The sequence below is a fragment of the Strix uralensis genome, chromosome 25 (genome assembly GCF_047716275.1).
Source record: "Strix uralensis isolate ZFMK-TIS-50842 chromosome 25, bStrUra1, whole genome shotgun sequence".
NCBI classification, from domain to species: domain Eukaryota; kingdom Metazoa; phylum Chordata; class Aves; order Strigiformes; family Strigidae; genus Strix; species Strix uralensis.
Window position 1 is genome coordinate 5935260 of NC_133996.1, and position 17356 is coordinate 5952615.

Here is a 17356-nt window from a genome sequence, read left to right on the forward strand (position 1 = left end):
GGGATGCCGCGGCAGTGGGGCAGGGCAGTGACTGGACCCGCCGCCATTTACTCCAACAGCCGGAACATTTTGTCTCTCAAATACTCTCCTGCCTTTTGCTTTCCCCCCCGGCAGCGCCGCCGATAACTCCCTGCCAGCTCTGTTTACTGGAGCAAAGTCCACGCTGGTTCGCAGACGACGGCGTCTCCGCATCGACCGAACACAGCTCGTGCCCGCGGCCGGCCGGGCTCTGCCGGGCGCATCGGGGTCCGGCTGCTGACACCTGAGCCGGCCGTTGCCTGGTTATATCCACAAAACAGCCCCGCGCCGGGGCCGGGGTATCCTCTTACGGAGCAGAGAACAGCTGAGCCTCTTCAATCCCCACCCTGCCCTTGGCAGCTCATCAGATAAACCCCAGCCGGGGCTCGGCAGCGCCGCTGCCATCGTCCCCTCCATCCCCTACAAGGGTTTGTTGGACCCAGCCCGCATGACCCGCAGGTTTCTCTCCTTGGCAGTTTCAGCTTTAGATATATATTTATACACACAACTTGTGTGAATTAACAGCATTCCTCTCCTATTGAGTCAAAAGTCTCGGCACATAGAGAGGCGCTTCATGGAAAAAAAGAGAGAAAAAAAAAAAAAAGGTGGGTCGTGCTGAAAAAAGCAACAGGATCAAAAAAAAAAAAAAAGAAAAAAACCCACCTAAATCTCCCTTTTCCTTTTAAAGCTCTGTTTGCGGGAGATGGTCAAGCGCAGTTATTTTAAATCTGATTTCGGCAGCCCGGCGGCGAGCGAGGCATGGGCAAGGTGTCGGCGACGGCGTTGGTGACGCGGGGACGGGGTGGCATTGGGCGGTGTCGCAAGCTGTGGTGCGCGTTGCTGGGCGATTTCGGGGTACGTGAGCTGGCAACTTCCTGAGCGGCGAGCGTCGACTTCCTGAGCCGTGGCGGCGGCGGGCAGGATCGGGCCCTGGCAGAGGTAGGCTCCCTTGGCTCAAATACCGCGAGGGATGGCCGGGCCGAGCGCCCGCTGGCCGTGCCACCACCCCAGCCTGTTGCACCCGTGCCAATGTGGCGATATAGCTAAAATATGTATTTCATATAAATATAAGTTAATAATATAACCACTGAATGGGTGGTTTAGGGTGCTGTGGGGTGGGGAGGATGGCGACGGGCACTGTGGGACAGCAGAGCTGCAGGGAGTGTGCGTGAGCAGAGGTGGAAAACCACATCTGCGGGCAGCGAAGGCAGAAGTGAAGGCAGAAGTGAGGGCAGCAGTGAGGGCAGCGTCACTGCCGGGTGCCCGGGAGCGTGGCCACAGCCACCACGGGGCTTTGCAGTGCGAAAAAACATCTTTTCCATCCCCAAACCAGAGGGGAAAGGGGAGGCAGGGCCGGGGTTATGGGTGGGAGGGGAAGCGGAGGCTGCGTTCTGCCATTACGGGGCCAACCTGGGGCATCTACTGAGATATCGGTACTTAATACATTACTATGCGTTAATAAATACTGAGGGGGGTGCAGCACCGCGCCGCCAGCACCCTCAAGCACCCCGCTCCCTGCACAGGATGAGGCCGCGGCATTCAGCGGCCATGTGCTGCATCCTCCAGCGTTTCCCCTTTCAGCCGCCCACGTCGGAGGCGAACCCCACGCAGTCCCAGGGGACACCGCCCCAGCACCCCGCTGTCCCCATCCCGGCCCCCCACGTCCTGCCTGTGACCCTGGCAGGATGAGGTCCCCGCAGCTCCTGGGAAGGAGCCCCCCGAGCACCGTGGGAAGGGGCGGGTTTGAGGCTGCACAAAACCTCCACCTTAAATCATGGGTGGGAACAGCCGGAGCGGGATGGGGGGCTGCGGGGGAGGCTCCCCAGGGATGCGGGTTGGCTGCTGCCAGCCCCTGCGGCTGCCTCTGCCAGGGATGCAGGCGGCTTGGCCTTCCCCGCCCTCCTCCTCCACCTCCTCCTCCTCCTCCTCCTCCTCCTCCCCGGGGCGGAGGGAGGCAGCCGCCCGCAGCTGGCACTGCAGGCGGTGGCCGGGTGAAGCGGCTGCTCCGGGGAATCTGATTTCCAGCCCTGTTTATTAATAACCCCCCCCCGCCCCATGCTAAGCCCATGTGCAGCGCAGAGCCGGAGGCGCTGGGTTCCAGGGGAGGAAGGTAAGAGCCCACCCAGGGGGGCGAGGAGAAGGGGCTGGTGCTGCCGGGGGAGGGGGGTCCCATAGGTGTGGGATCCTTGGCGGGGGGGGGGTGGCATGGGGCAGGCGAGGGGGCTGCCAAAGCTTGGGGTGCAGGAATGGGCGGGGGGGATCAGCACCCGAGGAGCATCCCTGGACCTCCAGAAGTGTGGAGCGGGGGGGAACCGCCCCCTTCTGGGTACCCAGGAGTGCTGCCCAGCTGAGGGGCTCTGTGATGAGGGGGGGGTGGGTGAGAGCAAGCCCCTGCGCCCTACTACGAGGGTGGGACGGCTGTCCCCCCCCTCCTGCCCCGCCGATGTAAAGCAGAGCCAAGAACTTTGAAAAACAAGCACTGGCACTGGAGGAGGGCAAGGAAAAATGAAACGGGGCCTTTTCCCCACCTTTCCAGGCGCTGCCTCCTCTCCAGCCGACGGGCCGTTGAGTCCGAGGCTGTGATGTGTCATCGCTGCCGAAAACTACCTTATTAGGAGAGAAAGTATCAGTGAAAATCAGTTCTTTCCTTAAAGCCGTTGCTGCGAGCCGGGGGCTGCCTGCGAGTGCCAGCCTGCGCTCATTCCTTGGGGGATGACTAGACATGAGCTCAGCGGCGTGGCCGGGAGGTGAGAGCATCCTCCCACCGAGCCCACCGGCTCCGGCTCCTGGAAGCGGCAGGAAAAACCCTGGCTCGTCCCCGAGGGTTGTCCTCGCCATCCTCCCCCAAATAGCACCCGGGCAAATGTGAGACGCGAGTATTTGGTGGTGGCAGCTGGAGGTACCGGGGCTGGGGATAACGACGGGATCGGATGACTCTGCAAAGCGGAGCTCACCGGGCTCCTGCTGCAGGAGCTGCCGCTTGCTCGGGCACTCTACGTGCGGTGCTTTCCTCCATCTCAGCCATCTCGGAGCCTGCCTGCGCTTTAGCAGCACATTCCCTTGCCGTGAGGTTATGCCACATTGCTAAAATCCCGGCAAGTTTTACTGGGAGTGCCCACGCCGGTCACACCGGTGCCGCTGGGGGAGACTGGCCACACCACGGTGGCAGTTCCTGTCAGCACCGGAGTAGCTCTTGGGTTTAGGGTCCGGGTTTGTATCCCTCGCTCTTTCTCTGTGGCAGGCAGTCACTTTAAGAGGGTTTTCTTCCCTTGTTTTGGCCCATGCCAAAGCCGACAGTTTGGGTCCAAGTTGTCATCAGAGCACAAGCGCAGCCCTGCCCAGTTTGCAGAGCTGGAGGGTGACACGGGGACAGTCACAGCAGCGGGGCCACAGCGAGAGCACCCCCAGCTCCGCCTGCTGCGGGGCACCCGCGTCTCGCAGGGCAGAGGGGAAGGACTGAGACCGGTTACACTCATTGCTCTGGTTCACGTCTCCTCTCCTTTCCAGGGACCTGATGGCAGAGCCCGAGCCCCCTCCGGAGCTGCAGGTGGATGAAGCTGGAGCATCCTCAGCCCCGCAGGGAGCGGCTGCAGGCGCTGCTCCGCACCCGGACCTTTCGCACAGCCCGTTAGACCCAGCGGAGGGTGTGGGGGTGACACCCCTGCACGGGGGCAGCCCAGACGCCTGCCGGGAGCTGCAGCCAGATGGCAGGGATGCTTCCTTGGAGCTAAACGTGCCAGAGCCTCAGCTGGACGAGGATGTGGCCGGGGCCGGGATCCCACTGGATGTGGACGTGGCAGGAATCCCGCTGGACATGGATGAAGGTGGGACGGGGATCCCGCTGGATGAGGATGCAGATGGAGTAGAGATCCCGCTGGATGTGGATGGGGCAGGGATCCCGCTGGACGTGGATGCAGACGGAGTAGGGATCCCACTGTACATGGACACAGACGGGGCAGGGATCCCAGCGGATGCAGATGGGGCAGGAATCCCACTGGACATGGACGCGGAGGGGGCAGGCAGCCCCCTGGATGCGGATGACCCAGAGCATCAGTGCCTGACCCTCGAAGAGCTGGGTGACTACTTCCAAGAGTGCATCGAAGCCGTCGAGCAGCTGGAGAAAGAGAGAGACAGCCTGATCACGGAGCTCGCCCAGCTCCGGGAGCCGGCGCTGCAGGAGATCCACCATGCCCACGAGGAGATCCAGGCAGCCTGCCGGCTGCTGGCCAAGGTGGAGCTGGAGAGGGACAACCTGAAGGATGAGATCCGGCAGATCAAGCAGAAGCTGTTCAAGGTGACGAAGGAGTGCGTGGCTTGCCAGTACCAGCTGGAGAGCCGGCGGCACGACCTCTCCCAGTATGCTGCTTACCAGGGCGAGCTGGAGACCCAGGCTGGGCAGCTCTCCAGCGAACTGTCCCGGCTGAAGGAGACCTGCGAGAAGGAGAAGGAGGTTTTGAGGCAACGCTTGGAGACTCCACCGTGTCGGCAGGATAACCTGTACCTGCAGGAGAGCCGCCGGCTCTCCATGGAGTTTGAGAGCTTCGTGGCGGAGAGCCGGCGAGGTTTGGAGGAGCACTACGAGCCCCAACTGCTGCGGCTGCTGGAGAGACGCGAGGCGGGGGCGAAGGCGCTGCAGGAGATGCAGGGCGAGATCCAGGGGATGAAGGAAGCCCTGCGGCCCTTGCAGGGGGAGGTCAGCCGGCTGCGGCTGCAGAACCGGAGCCTGGAGGAGCAGATTGTCCTCGTCAAACAGAAGCGGGATGAAGAGGTTGGGCAGTACCGGGTACGTGCCCGGGCTGGGCACCCCTCGCACCCTCTTGTTTAAAGAGTGGGAGTTGTGCTTTGCAGCTGGTGAAATGTGAATGCTGAAGATCTTGCTCACAGGGCCAAGGGGTGTGAGGTGGATGAGGAGGGTAAAAGTTGAAGTCAGAAGCATCCCCTGCCCTGGCACAGCAGCCCCTGGGTGCAGGGCAAACCCAAGATTACAGGGATGTGGTAGCCAAGCGCTGCGTCTTCACCGAATGAGCTGCCAGAAGAAAGCTTTCTCCTGACTATATTCTCACTTGGTTTTGACCCACCCCTTGGAAATGGCCCCAGCAAGCAGGGATGAGGCAGAAGGGATGGGGGGTTTCCTTCCCAGAGTGGGCCCGCGGCAGAGCTGAGCGATGCTGCTGAGCACAGGCACCGCACGTTTCCTGCAGCTTGTGCTAGCATGGGGGCTCAGCTAAGGCGCTTGGAAAAGTCAGTTTTAACTAAAAGTGGCTTTTCTTTAAAAGCCCAGCCCTGCCGAGGCAGATCCTGCCCTTCCCACAGCCAGGAAGGGTCTCACCTCCTGTCCCTGCAGCCCAGGGGCTGGGCTGCCTCCCAGGAGGGTTATTTCTGGCTGCACCAGGCATCCCCCACCGGCATCTTGTCCTGAGGGACAAGGCAATTCAATATCTACAAGAGCACATTTGGCAAAGAGGCTCCACAATTAATCTCCCCCATTTCAACACTCCCTGTTCTCGGCTCGTAATTGCTGCCTCCTCCCAGCCTGGCTCTGAGCAGCTTCTGGAAGCTGGCAGCCCCCTCCATCGCTTCTCCTCCCTGCTGAGCTGGGGACCGGGCCACCAGCGCCCGTGACACTGCTCGTCTTGGATTTCAGGGTCTGCTCTCCCTTGGAGGACAGGACTTTGGGGCATCCCTGATGTGCCTCCACATTTTCTTTTTCCCAAAATCCTTGTTTATCTTCTCCTGACTCATATAGTTTATACAGTTCTGACAGCTTGTCAAAACACACACAAAGTAGTCTAGGGGACAAAGGCAACCAGCCAAGAGAAGCCTAAGGACCCAACGCATCACATCTCAGCCCAAGCTCCCACCTTTGTAATAAAACAAAGGTTTTTTTGCAGAGATTTTTTGAGATAGTGGCGAGCCAGCCATCAGCCTGGCTGTGCTTTGTCCAGACAAACAGGCAGATCCCCCGTAAGAGCGTGGGCACTGAGACAGCCAGCCTTCCTCCCCCAGCTAATCCACTCTTTGTCTTCTTACTCCCCAGGAGCAGGTTGAGGAGCTGGAAGACAGGCTGAAGGAGCTGAAGAACGGGGTCCAGCTCCAGCAGCGCAAGAATCAGGAACTGGAGGAGCTGAGGACCAGCCTTCACCAGGAGCTCTCCATCTACAAGTCCGTTTGTGTCTCGTCCCCATGGTGCGGAGGGGCTGGGGAGGGGCTGGGAGGAGGAGGAGGATAGTGGAAGAGGAAGGCTCCTGGTCCCTGGGCACATGGCTGGTGTGTGAGCAAGGGGTCTGGTGGGGCAGCACAGCGGGAGCTCCAGGACTTTTGCCACAAGTAGGGATTTGGTGGAAGATCCCGTACACAAGTAGCGGAGGTTGCTTTGCAAGAAGCAGGCGTAGCAACTTAAACCCCAGTGCCAGTTTCCTTAGGAGTGTGTGGAAAGTGAGGTTTAGGTTTGGGAAACACCATTGTGGATGCTCTCCAGTGAGTGAGAACTATCTTCTGCTTACCACTCTCTGCTGCTGGATTCACTCGGGTCTTCTTTATTACATGAGATTTTTTAAAGCTCCAGAGAACGTCGATAAGTTTGTGGACTTTTACTCACCGACCTTTGCATTAAGCGTTACTCCAATCTCAGCTGTACACACTTTTAACCATTTTCTGTAGCTTCACTGTTACTTTAATATTCTTTTTTCCCCCCTTCTCCACTCAAACCTCCTCATGCAAGCACACCACGGGAGACTATGCCCTACCACAAATAAGTTTTCTTTTATCCAGGTGAGACTTTAGCTTGGTAAGCACGGGGGAAGAGACCTCCATTTCAGCCTGTCATGTCACCAGCCCTTCTAAGATTTATTAACAAGAAACCACATTTACAATTCCGACCAGATCCCAGCAACCCCCCCATCTTTGCTGCTTCGGGTCCTTCTAAATCACAGGTCTAAATCACAGAGCAAGATTTAAGCCTGGGTGCAGCACCACAGTCTCTTAACTCCAGGCAATCTACAGCTTGCCCTCCCTGGAAGCGATAGCGTGCGAGGCTTCTCGTGTGTCAGGACACCTCATTGAGTTTCACGTTTGCACCGGGGACCTCAGAGTTAAGCGCAGCTCAGAGCTGCCGTCTCCCGTAGCTCACACCGAAAATGACATTCCCTTCTGTTAAAGCTAGTGTTTGCCAAGGGCTTGGAAGGGCTGGGCTAGGGCCGCACGCTCACAAGATCAGGTTCTGAGCCAGTTTGTTTCCTAATCACTTTTCTTCCATACTGTGAAAAGAATGTTTTTCAGAAATAGCATTGTCCCCCTTCCCCCTTTTCTCCAGCCAAAGTACTTACTGTAAATATTCAGTAATCTAAATTTACTTTCTACCCACACAGGAGCTGCTTAGAAATCTACGGCCACCTTTGCAAATCGGATGAGAAAGCAGAACAGGACTGTTAGGAACAATGGACTTTTCCTCACTGTAGCAACAATAAAGGACAGAGGCATCTGCCGGGGACGTCTCCTCCTGCTGCTTATCCTGCCCGAGGCGCAGCAGCTGCCTGAAGCCGGGAATACCAGACAATCCTTTGCCTGTGTGTATTTCTCAAGGTGCTGCTGTTAATCGTGTAGTGAAACTGCTTTTCCACAGAGGAGCAGAGAAAATCATACTTGCACTGAACCATGGACATATATGAAGAATAACAGATGTGTTTTGCTGTGTTTGGAAAAAAATGTATCTCGTCTTGTTCCATAAGTGGATTGTATAAGCCTGCACAGAAAGTTGTTCTGGAAGCCAGGGTTAGGGGGGTTGATTTTTAAAGTTTACATGCAAGAGAAGCTTTATCCTTTTAACAGGATTTTCTTTTGTATTTCAAGGGTCTCTGCTGTATTGCAACATGCTTAAAGGTCCCTTCCAGCCTCAATGATTCTATGCTCCACCGTGGGCCACAGAAACTAGTTTGTGGATAATAGGTTTCCACTTTATATAAAGTCTCACACTGAAAATAAAGGTCGGAGTTGAAGGATCCTTTTAATTCTCAAAGCTGTGTCTCAAGGAGAAAATAACAAGCCTGTGTGTCAAACCAAGGTACTTGTATCAAACTATCCATGCTGCAGACTAACAACAACAAAAAAAAGAATAGTTCTGTGGCAAGGGCTCAAGGTAGACTTAAAATCTGGCACATTTCAGCGCACTGACTGCTCGGGGATACCAAGTACTCATTTCACAAAAAGCAGCAGAAACAAGAGGGGGAGAATCATCCACATGTTACGAACTAAGGAGTATCTATAACAGCACTTAGTCTCATAGGACACACGGGTAGAGAATTCTTTTCTCTGCTTTCTGAAGAGTTTACTCTCAGTTTACTCTCCAGAAAGCAGTTAACGCAGAAGGAAAACATCAGCACAGAAATCAAAGTTACACGGCGTTTACGTAGAAAAAATTTATTCCATCTGAAGCACTTACACGCAATTAGTCATGAGGAGCATGGAGAGTAACAGGTTGCTGGTGGAACAGGACACCCTAGTGGAAGATGTGCAGGAACTAGTGGTCAAGGACTAACTCCTAAAAAAAGTAGTTCATCCACATTTAATTGCTTTACAGATACCAGCTACCAATGCTGTTTTGGGTTACCGGGCATGCCATCTGTGGTACATCAGTTGGTAAAAACATACACCTTTACAACTTGGTGGCCCCAAGTTTTAAAAACCATTTCACAGAAAGGAAAGAAATATATGTGAAAACACAGCTCAAGAAACACACAATAGAGCAAAATACATGGAAGGTGAACAATGCTCTGCAGGAATAGCTAACGAATCCAAACCGCTGTCGCCCAGCAAACGGGAGAAAAGGGAAAGGAAGGAAGGAATGAAAAACCCAGAATTACCAGTAGAGACCAAAAAATATAGGAAAAAATCCAATTTCAGTTCAAGTCAGAATCTGCAAGTCTGTTCTGTATCTGCAGAGGCAGAAAAAACCACAAGGTACAGATTAACTAAAGGAATCCCAAGACTTCTGAGTTGTACTGAAGAGGACAAGACCTTCCACACTCCATTTCTGAACTGCCAGTGGATTAACACTTGTATCATCTCCACTGGCTCAAGCACACTCTGGCAGCTCTACCGATTTAACTTTTGTTTAAATTAGGCAAAAGCCCACAGCTGTAGCAAGCTAAAGAAAAAAACAAACCCAAACGTAAGTTTGCTCTGCGTGATGAAGGCAGCTAAAATGGGACAGCCAGCCCTACACCGAGAGGTTGCTGTAGGAAATCTGGGTGAGGAGCTACAGCACGGTACCATCTGAGCTGGGCTAAGCCCTTTCCTTAGGGAGTACTCACTGTCTGGGTTTAAAAGCCTGTTGATGGTATCTACAGAAGGATGGCTGAACACAAAGTCTACGTGTGTCTCAAAACCAGTGTTAAGTCAATATCAGGGTTGAGAGGGAAGAGAAGGAAAAAGACTAAAAACAGGAAAAGGTTGTCATCTAGGATCCTTGACCTTCCGGATCCACACTTCCCTCAGGGTCTTCATCATTATAGATGTTCTCCGCCTGCAAGAGAGAGGTGGAGGAACTGAAGAAGCATTTACCACCACACTGAGCAGGATTTCACCTGCTAGAACACTTCAGAAAGTTCTGGCAGTTTTTTATCTGCAGATAGGTATCACCCATCCCTGATCCCTCAAGGCCATTTAACATGGAAGAAGCAATGCAAACGACCTTTTTCCTAACAGCCAGGTCTCCAAAACATTTCTGAAGTACCCTGTAAGTTACTGCAGCTTATGGAAACCTGCCTTGTTAGAGACCACCGCAAGACTTACTTTAATTAACAGACTATTTTGCATACATTTAGCAGAGCCTCTACCTTGCAGCACCTTTCAAAAGAACTACATAGAAGGCTGCTAAGAACAAAGCCCCTGTGAACCAATTTATACATAAACAAGAATGAGGAGTATGGTCTTGTCAAAGGTTATTCAAACAATACAAGAATGTTTTCCAAAACCTTCAACAGCTGGTAATTTAGGGCCAGCAAACTTTTCCTATTCACCACCACCCCTCTCCATTCTCAGGAGGACATTTATATCGTTTGCAAAGATTTCATTCTTTAGGACAATAACTATCAGAAACCTCAATTTCATCTTTGGTTCTCAGACACGTTGTTTTCATTCAAACATAGAAGGGAAAAATTTGCTTCTACACCAGTACTTTCTTTTTTTTAAAATCATGAGAAACACAAACCAGCTTCTGAGTATTTGTAAGCCATTGTTTGGAGCAAACCTAAAGTGGATTTCATTATCCCTTTGAGATTTAAGCAGTGCTACAAAGTAATTCCGAGAGCTGTAAATAAAACCAGGAATGCTGAAATCCAGGCAGTTCAACACCATCTCTCATCTGCCACGTCCTGCACCTTCCCAAACAACTTACCATTTGCCAGACTTGCATGATATTATCTTCTGATACAGAACAAATTACCCAGGGTTCATTGGGATTCCAGGAGAAATCAGATATCTTTGCAGTATGACCACCATGAATAAACTAGTATTGGGGAAACAAAAAGGGGAATGTTTTCAAATCTACATCACAGAGATGCATAATTAGTCAAAATAATCAATGAGACTCAAAAGACTTACCAACAGTTCTGGGGGACCATCCTCAGCATCTTCAGGGGATTGTTCTTCTCCAATTTTACTGTAAAAAGAAAAGGGAGGAAAAGTGAAAAGGTGGGAGGTTGGTTTGTTTGGGTTTTTTAAAGTGTGATGCAATTCATCAATAATATTTTGTCAGGACAACGTGACTAATTTAGGATTTACCTCAAGTCCCAAACATTTAGCCTGCGGTCAGTGCCACTGGAGGCCAATATAGTTTCATTATGGGGAGACCACTGAACCTACAGACAAGGAATTCAGAAAGGAAGTTAGTTTTAAGCAGCTGTAACGTGACATTCACAACAAACATTTTGTATCATGAAAGCTCTGAGAATTCAAATTGGTATTTACTTAAAATATGAATATGCCCAATAATAACATTCTAACAGGGGAGGTGGGTCTGTGAACGTTCATACACTAACGAGGCATCTGAGCACCAAAAAGGTACCACGTGTAACCTTTCCTCTAACAAAGACCATGTGTTACGAAGTGCAAACAGCTCTCAAGGATATTAGCTGCTCCTTATCTTAATAAGGATTGCACAAATATAAACTACGGATTCTGTAAGTAGTAGGTAGTTTACACATGGAAAGAAATCACTGTAATTAAGTTTCTCTGTCTGAAAGCTCACATTTACTACTCCTGCTGGAGATAAATCTCTCCAAAACATACCACTTAATAGGATCACAGGATTAGAAAAGAACGCATAATTCTGCACACTAACCTGACGTTTCAAGATTCCATGTGTAATTTTATTTAGAGGTAACTACAGTCTTAACTCGTAATCCTTCTACAAAAAATCTCTACCTATTTTTCTTCTAAGGCATGAGTTGGAAATATTGTATCTGATAAGCACATGCTACCTATGACGTTAACATTCTATATTTACGCCACCAAAATTAGCAATTGTTCGTTGTTACAGGCTGCTCCAGTGATCCCCTCTAGCGGGTACTGGCTAAAGCCTCCCTACAGGACCAAGCTGAGATGATAAAAACACTGCAGCCATTTCATTGTGCCTCCCTGCTTCAATCTGCTGCATGAATAATTTACATTTACTCTGTACTGCTAGCATTTCACCCTCCTGTTGTGGCTAAAGCGCTCGACCGTTTCCTTGTTACGTTCTGCCCTTGGCTTTCTGGACATTCTTATCTGAATTGGAGCTCTACCCCACACAGAGTGCTATACAGCTCCACAACAATAAGCCAGAAAATTATAAGCAGATGAGAGAAAAGAATATACGAGTTTTTAAGTGCAAGTACATTTAATAAAAATGTAGAGTGGAAAAGAATGTATTTTTTCCAAACAGCTAAGTAGAACTAAGTCTATGCGCATAAAAGATAAGGACGTTTTGTTATACCTGAAATATTTCATCTTTATGTGATTCGAAGGAGTGCAACTTCAGTTTTAAGTTCCTCAAGTCCCATAGAGCAACAGTCTAGGAGAAAAAAAAAAAAACAAAAACATTTTTTGTTGAAGTAACAAATATATACATCTGCATTTAAACATCAGAAACTAAACAATTATGTTCCAAGTTCAAGGTAGACATACCTTGTCAGCTGATCCTGTAGCCAGGATAAACTCACTATAGGGATTGAAAGAGAGGCAGTTGACTTCAGCTGTGTGAGCATCCACTGAATGACTAGGTTTGGAGGTGTTGTTTGACCGAGTATCCCAACTGTAAGGGGAAAACATGGACTTGAAACAAAGGTTTATATCCCATTTTACTGAGGGACTAAGGAGCAGATGGGAAAGCAAGAGGGACAGAAGCACCCCGTTTCTGAAGACACTGCCTCACTTACATCATGAGCTTCTGATCATCAGCAACAGATCCAAAAAGAGATTCATGGAGCAGATGCCAAGATACATCTTCCACTACTGCTGTATGCCCTGTGAAGATGGTCTTTGCATCCACCACTTTGCCTTCTTTTGGTACAGCACTAATATCCCACAAGCAAATGGTCTTCAAAAAAATAAAAATTTTTTAAAATTGCATGTTTAGACAGACACTCGCTTTACCTCCCCCACCTCCTCCCTCTCAAAAAAAAAAAAAAAACCAAAAAGGATTTTTGACCTTTGCCAAGGGACACAAAGTACAGATTGTACCCAGCTATATTTAAAGTACTCACATGATCATCAGAAGCACTAAGCAAATGCCCACTCAGGTTTGGGTTCCATGACAGCCCATAACCTTCCTTCTGGTGCCCACGAAGACGCAGATCAGGGTTACACTCTCCAGAAGGGTCTGTAAAGAGGAGGTGTAAGAACTCCAGTGCCTAGTACCATTTCCAGCACATCCTGGAATACCTGCCATTATGTTTTACCGTGCTTTACTAAACTTTGCTTTGACATTTTCAACAGGACCCCTCTCTATCCTTTTGAGCATTTTCCCCAACTGAAGAATCACCTCATTAAAACAGAATGCACTGAGACAACACAGAGCAGTTTGTCATCTCAGCTTAGTAAAACAACACTGCAGATTTTTCTGAGCTGCCTTTTTTTTTTTTTTTTTGGCTGGATGGCCTAGCAGTGGTCCACTCTAAATCAGTGCTACAGTACCTGCTGAAGAGTCAAAGCAGCTCAATAGCCACCCCCATGCTTTGGCATGAGGCACCTGGTCTGGCTGGATGGAGGAATCATCTCAGTTACTGTTCAAAAAAACCTCTTCCTAAACACTCTGCTGGTGTAATATTTTTTTTTCTCTCATCATCTCCAACTGTACTTTGGAAGTGAGAAAGGCACTTCTGATCCCCCCACTAGTGGCAGAACTAGTCACTCGATCTTGACTGTTAACATCCTTACAGGACAACAGCTCAGCTCCCAGCAAATACTAGAGTTTCCAAAAAGCCACCTTCCACCACCCCAAATACCAACACATACACTGACATGACAAAACATGCAGTAAAACAGCACAAGAAAAAACCCCTATGCCTTTCTTTCTATTGATACATATGTTTAAGCTTCATCTAAAATAACCTTCTACACTAAATACCTACTTTCCCCTAAAATCACATATGATATGCAACCCACAAAGCTTTTTAACCTCTTTTCCACTACATCAACCTTTTCTTAAGGAAGGGCTGGCTGATCTCTGAGGCACAGACATGACAAAGAAGCAGACACCTGGTTTAGAAGGGTGCTTGGTGTAATCAAAGACAAGGACATCACTGGATGGAGTCTTCGTAGCGATGATACATGGGTTCTGTGGCATGTAACGTGCTCTGTTCACTTCTCCCTCGTGATTTATCTTGATTTCAATTTCAATTTTTCCACTAACTGACCCAAAGCCTCCAAACTCTGGAATAATAATAGTAAGCCAGATTCAGACCAAGACACAAAGATCCAGACTCAATGACTGGTACTGCCAAGCACTTCTTTTGAAAGACAGTCACAAGAACAACTGTGACTGAAAGAATCCAGTTTTCAAATGGCATGTTGTTTTAAACATCTGTATTTGTAACATCAAAACATCAGGGCTTTGGCTAAGGTAAAGACCATTTCTTCCAAAAAATTTTTCACTATTTCAAATTCAACAACACAAGCGCCAAACTTATCATATCTAAAACTCTTATCTGCAATGAAGACGTGTTGTACATTTGAAACAGTTGTGCTGTAACTGCACTTTCAAATATAACAAAAATCAGCATTGCAGAATAGACAAAGTTCTGGTAAAAACAAATTGCTGCACCGCGTTTAAGATACAGGACTGTAATATAACTTGCTAAAGTTACCTTATCTTTGTAAGTAAAGTCAGAGTAACCCAGTATTTCACAAAATTGCACAGCACCACTCTGGCAAAAAGAGGGTTTTTCTGTGTTTTTGAATTGGAGTAGTAGATTTTTGAGAAATGTTAGAATAGAATCAAAGTATTTATTAGGCAACGGTGTGTTCATGAATAACTCTGAGAAGCCCAAAGATCAAAATACTAATTGCACAATGCAGGCTTCCGGCAAAAAGAGTAAACACTGGATCATTAAGGACTTTTACCAGGTAGAAAGATTGATTGAACCAAGTAAAAATGAGAAATGTCTAACTTGCAGCAATGCTGACAGCCAACTAAGATTACAGCAAGCATCGAATCCAAGACTGATGTACTGAACAAAACACAATAATCTTTTTATCCAAGAGGGGCTGGCACAACTATCAGGCAGCACAATTCAGACAAGAGAAGAACATTTGAAATGTTACACTCCTCTGAAATATTCTTTTACATGGATGACTTTCTCACTGGAAGAGTTTATGTAAGGCAAAAGTGATAATAAAAATACCAATTCCATGACATTCAGTGTCAACTCCTGATGAGAAATAGGGAGGGGTGAGGTTCACCCCCCACCTACATACTTTTGCAACAAGCCTGCCAGCTTCTTTTTTCATTATATTATTAAGACATTACATACAATTCAAAAAACATGGCATTTGTCTATTAAGGGCACCACTTAGAAACAAATTGATTAACTTAGAAGTCATATCTGCACTTTGCTGCCTGAAGTTTAAGGAAAGACAAATATTCTTTTGAGAAGGGAAGTTAAAAACGGTTAGAACTCCCCCGATCCACAATTTTGGTCCCTTACCTCCTTTCTCACTATCATAGTGTGAAGCATCAAATTGTGCATCATCATTAGGCAACTGCACGCTAGCTATCACAAGATGATTTTGTTCATCTGAAGTATGGGTCCCCAAGACTAATCGGTGAATACTGAAATCTTTGCCTTCAGGCCTGCAAGGGAAGAGTTACATGAGAAATAAAAGGGGTTTACACAAATACTGAGCTGACTACAACATTTTTTGATGTCAGCTTCTAACACTAATAACACTCTTTAAAGTTATCGTTGTTCTCCTGCTCCAACAGCAAACTTGCTTCCTCCAGAGGAAATCTCTTATCACTACTTAAGATCTCAACCTAAAATTCTCACAGCACAACACTCTGACAGACCACCATTCCTGTGCCTTCCTTAAAGAGACCTTAGCAGCTCCTCCCGAGTACAACAACTCTGAGGGGCATGAACACTTGCTGCACGCAGAACATTGTTATGGAAGCTTAGGACAAAATGGTGGCTATACAGAAATTCTATCTAGTTCTTTTTTTGAGTAGGTTTTTGCTTACTAAAGGGGAGAGGGAAGCTGGAAGAAGAAAAACATGGAAATCAAGTGTGTGAAAATATCTTCTCAGTAATAGAAGGCATTTTCCCAAATTAAAAATGTCTGTACTATCTCTCTAGTGTTCATAGTCCTCAACTTGCTGTTGGCAAGGGAAGGGTACAAAAAGTGATTTAAGACAGAAAGGAATCACATACTGCCTTATTTTAACAAAAAGTGATCCTGGATTTACTATTTATTCTGCTTTTAGAAAAAGAGCAAAAGGATCAGTTTACCTTGTTACATCAGGAAGCCACTGAGCAGTCAAGCTTGGCCATTCCAGAGCATGGGTCATTACCAAATCATATAAGAAGGGAGTATTCTTTTTCCATATTTTATATTCTTCATTGATCACACGTTCTTCCACTGCATCATCAAAGGCTGCTAAAGGTTTTTTAAAAAAATGCATACGATTAGCTTTTATGAATATATTTACAACATAGGCACAACACTGAGTGGGCAATTGAATAGAGCCAACTCCATCACACCCTGGTTTGCTGTTGTGACTACTCTGTTGGAGCAGTTGCTAGATGACTAAAAATCCTCTGTTGCACATGCTAATCCTTGTTTCTGGATGTAAGGCTGGGCATTAGAATTAACTATGTCACATTTCATCATCTCAACAGAAGCAGCACAATAGAATTCTGAAGACTGGTGTCAGAGGATACTGTGGAGGCAAAACCCAGAATTATAAAGATGTTTAAATGCGGGAGATCCAGCAACTGCTGTTAGAGCGGTCTAGGTGCAGCCTTGAACTACCAGTTCCCAAAATCCAGTTTTCCAAGGCTCCTTCTGTTGCCTCGTTCCTCTCAGTGACTTTCTCATCCCATCTGCTACCAGCCTCCGCTACAGCAAGCGAAGCGCGCAGCGAGACCTCTGGGAGCACACCCACGGAACATGGCAGTGTGGCCGGTGACATCTCTTTGTCTGCAGCAGGCAGGCAGCTGCCCACACCCCTCCCAGGGCACGGCGCTGCTGCGGCCTCCCCACTTACCCCAGCCCACCGCAAAATACAAACTCCCTCCTCCGGGTACGAACGGATCAGAAGGCGGAGGGTGAAGGGGAGCGGGGGGACACCCGGCCTGAGGCAGGGCCGTCGCCTCCTCAACGCGTCGGGCCCCAGGCCTCCCCCGCGCGGCCCGGGGGCGAGGGGAGGCGGCGCGGCGGGCCCTGCCCGTGGGGACCGACGGGCCCCGCCCCCGAGCGGAGCCGCCCCCGCTCCCCTCACACCGGCGGCCGTTAGCGGCGCTGGGAAGGGGGGGGGCGGGTTGGTGCACCCCGCGCCTCACGGAGCCCTGAGCGGAGGGAGGCCGCGCGGCGGGGCCTACACCGCGCCACGAGCCCTACCTTCCTTGTCCGCCATGGCGGGGCGGGGGGAGCGGCGCGGCTGCGGGGCGCAAGGCGGGGCGGGCTAGGCGAGGCGGGCGGGCGGCCGGCTCCTCCGCTCCCTGCTCGGACCCCTCCGGCCGCGGCTCTATTGTTTCCTGCCCCCGCTGCGTGCCGCTCCGGCGCCGCGCACCCCTTCGCGCGCCAACGCCGGCCAATCGCCGCGCGCCGCCGGGCAGCGGCCGCCAATCGCCGAGGGGCAGGG

General features: G+C 49.7%; 2 protein-coding genes across 4 annotated transcripts; one reads left to right on the top strand and one right to left on the bottom strand.

Moving 5' to 3' along the window:
- The first annotated feature begins 376 nt into the window (after nucleotides 1–376).
- Nucleotides 377–8017, top strand: SYNC (syncoilin, intermediate filament protein). 2 transcript variants are annotated; one of them, XM_074894282.1, is made up of 4 exons: nucleotides 377–957; nucleotides 3526–4801; nucleotides 6056–6180; nucleotides 7386–8017. In XM_074894282.1, the coding sequence occupies exons 2-4, from the start codon at nucleotides 3533–3535 to the stop codon at nucleotides 7447–7449; spliced, it is 1458 nt and encodes a 485-aa protein (XP_074750383.1). In that variant the 5' UTR covers nucleotides 377–957; nucleotides 3526–3532; the 3' UTR covers nucleotides 7450–8017. The 2 variants fall into 2 exon arrangements, with proteins under 2 accessions (XP_074750383.1, XP_074750382.1); XM_074894281.1 differs by lacking the exon at nucleotides 377–957 and adding an exon at nucleotides 2010–2128.
- A 400-nt stretch (nucleotides 8018–8417) lies between these two features.
- RBBP4 (RB binding protein 4, chromatin remodeling factor) lies at nucleotides 8418–17310 on the bottom strand. 2 transcript variants are annotated; one of them, XM_074894283.1, is made up of 12 exons: nucleotides 17113–17310; nucleotides 16002–16149; nucleotides 15201–15346; nucleotides 13753–13926; nucleotides 12759–12874; nucleotides 12432–12592; nucleotides 12181–12307; nucleotides 11990–12067; nucleotides 10798–10874; nucleotides 10618–10675; nucleotides 10412–10522; nucleotides 8418–9538 (listed from the first exon to the last, which is right to left on the bottom strand). In XM_074894283.1, the coding sequence occupies exons 1-12, from the start codon at nucleotides 17126–17128 to the stop codon at nucleotides 9473–9475; spliced, it is 1278 nt and encodes a 425-aa protein (XP_074750384.1). In that variant the 5' UTR covers nucleotides 17129–17310; the 3' UTR covers nucleotides 8418–9472. The 2 variants fall into 2 exon arrangements, with proteins under 2 accessions (XP_074750384.1, XP_074750385.1); XM_074894284.1 differs by having other exon boundaries at nucleotides 16002–16146; nucleotides 17113–17293.
- Nucleotides 17311–17356: the final 46 nt, after the last annotated feature.

Excerpts from the sequence above, each read along its gene's own strand:
- SYNC (XM_074894281.1), top strand. The coding sequence starts at position 2,085 with ATGTGCAGCGCAGAGCCGGAGGCGCTGGGTTCCAGGGGAGGAAG. Across the intron at positions 2,129-3,525 it reads CTGGGTTCCAGGGGAGGAAG|GGACCTGATGGCAGAGCCCG; the intron begins GTAAGAGCCCAC and ends TCTCCTTTCCAG. Across the intron at positions 4,802-6,055 it reads AAGAGGTTGGGCAGTACCGG|GAGCAGGTTGAGGAGCTGGA; the intron begins GTACGTGCCCGG and ends CTTACTCCCCAG.
- RBBP4 (XM_074894283.1), bottom strand. Across the intron at positions 12,308-12,431 it reads GATGATCAGAAGCTCATGAT|TTGGGATACTCGGTCAAACA; the intron begins GTAAGTGAGGCA and ends TTCCCCTTACAG. Across the intron at positions 10,676-10,797 it reads CTAAATGTTTGGGACTTGAG|TAAAATTGGAGAAGAACAAT; the intron begins GTAAATCCTAAA and ends TTCTTTTTACAG.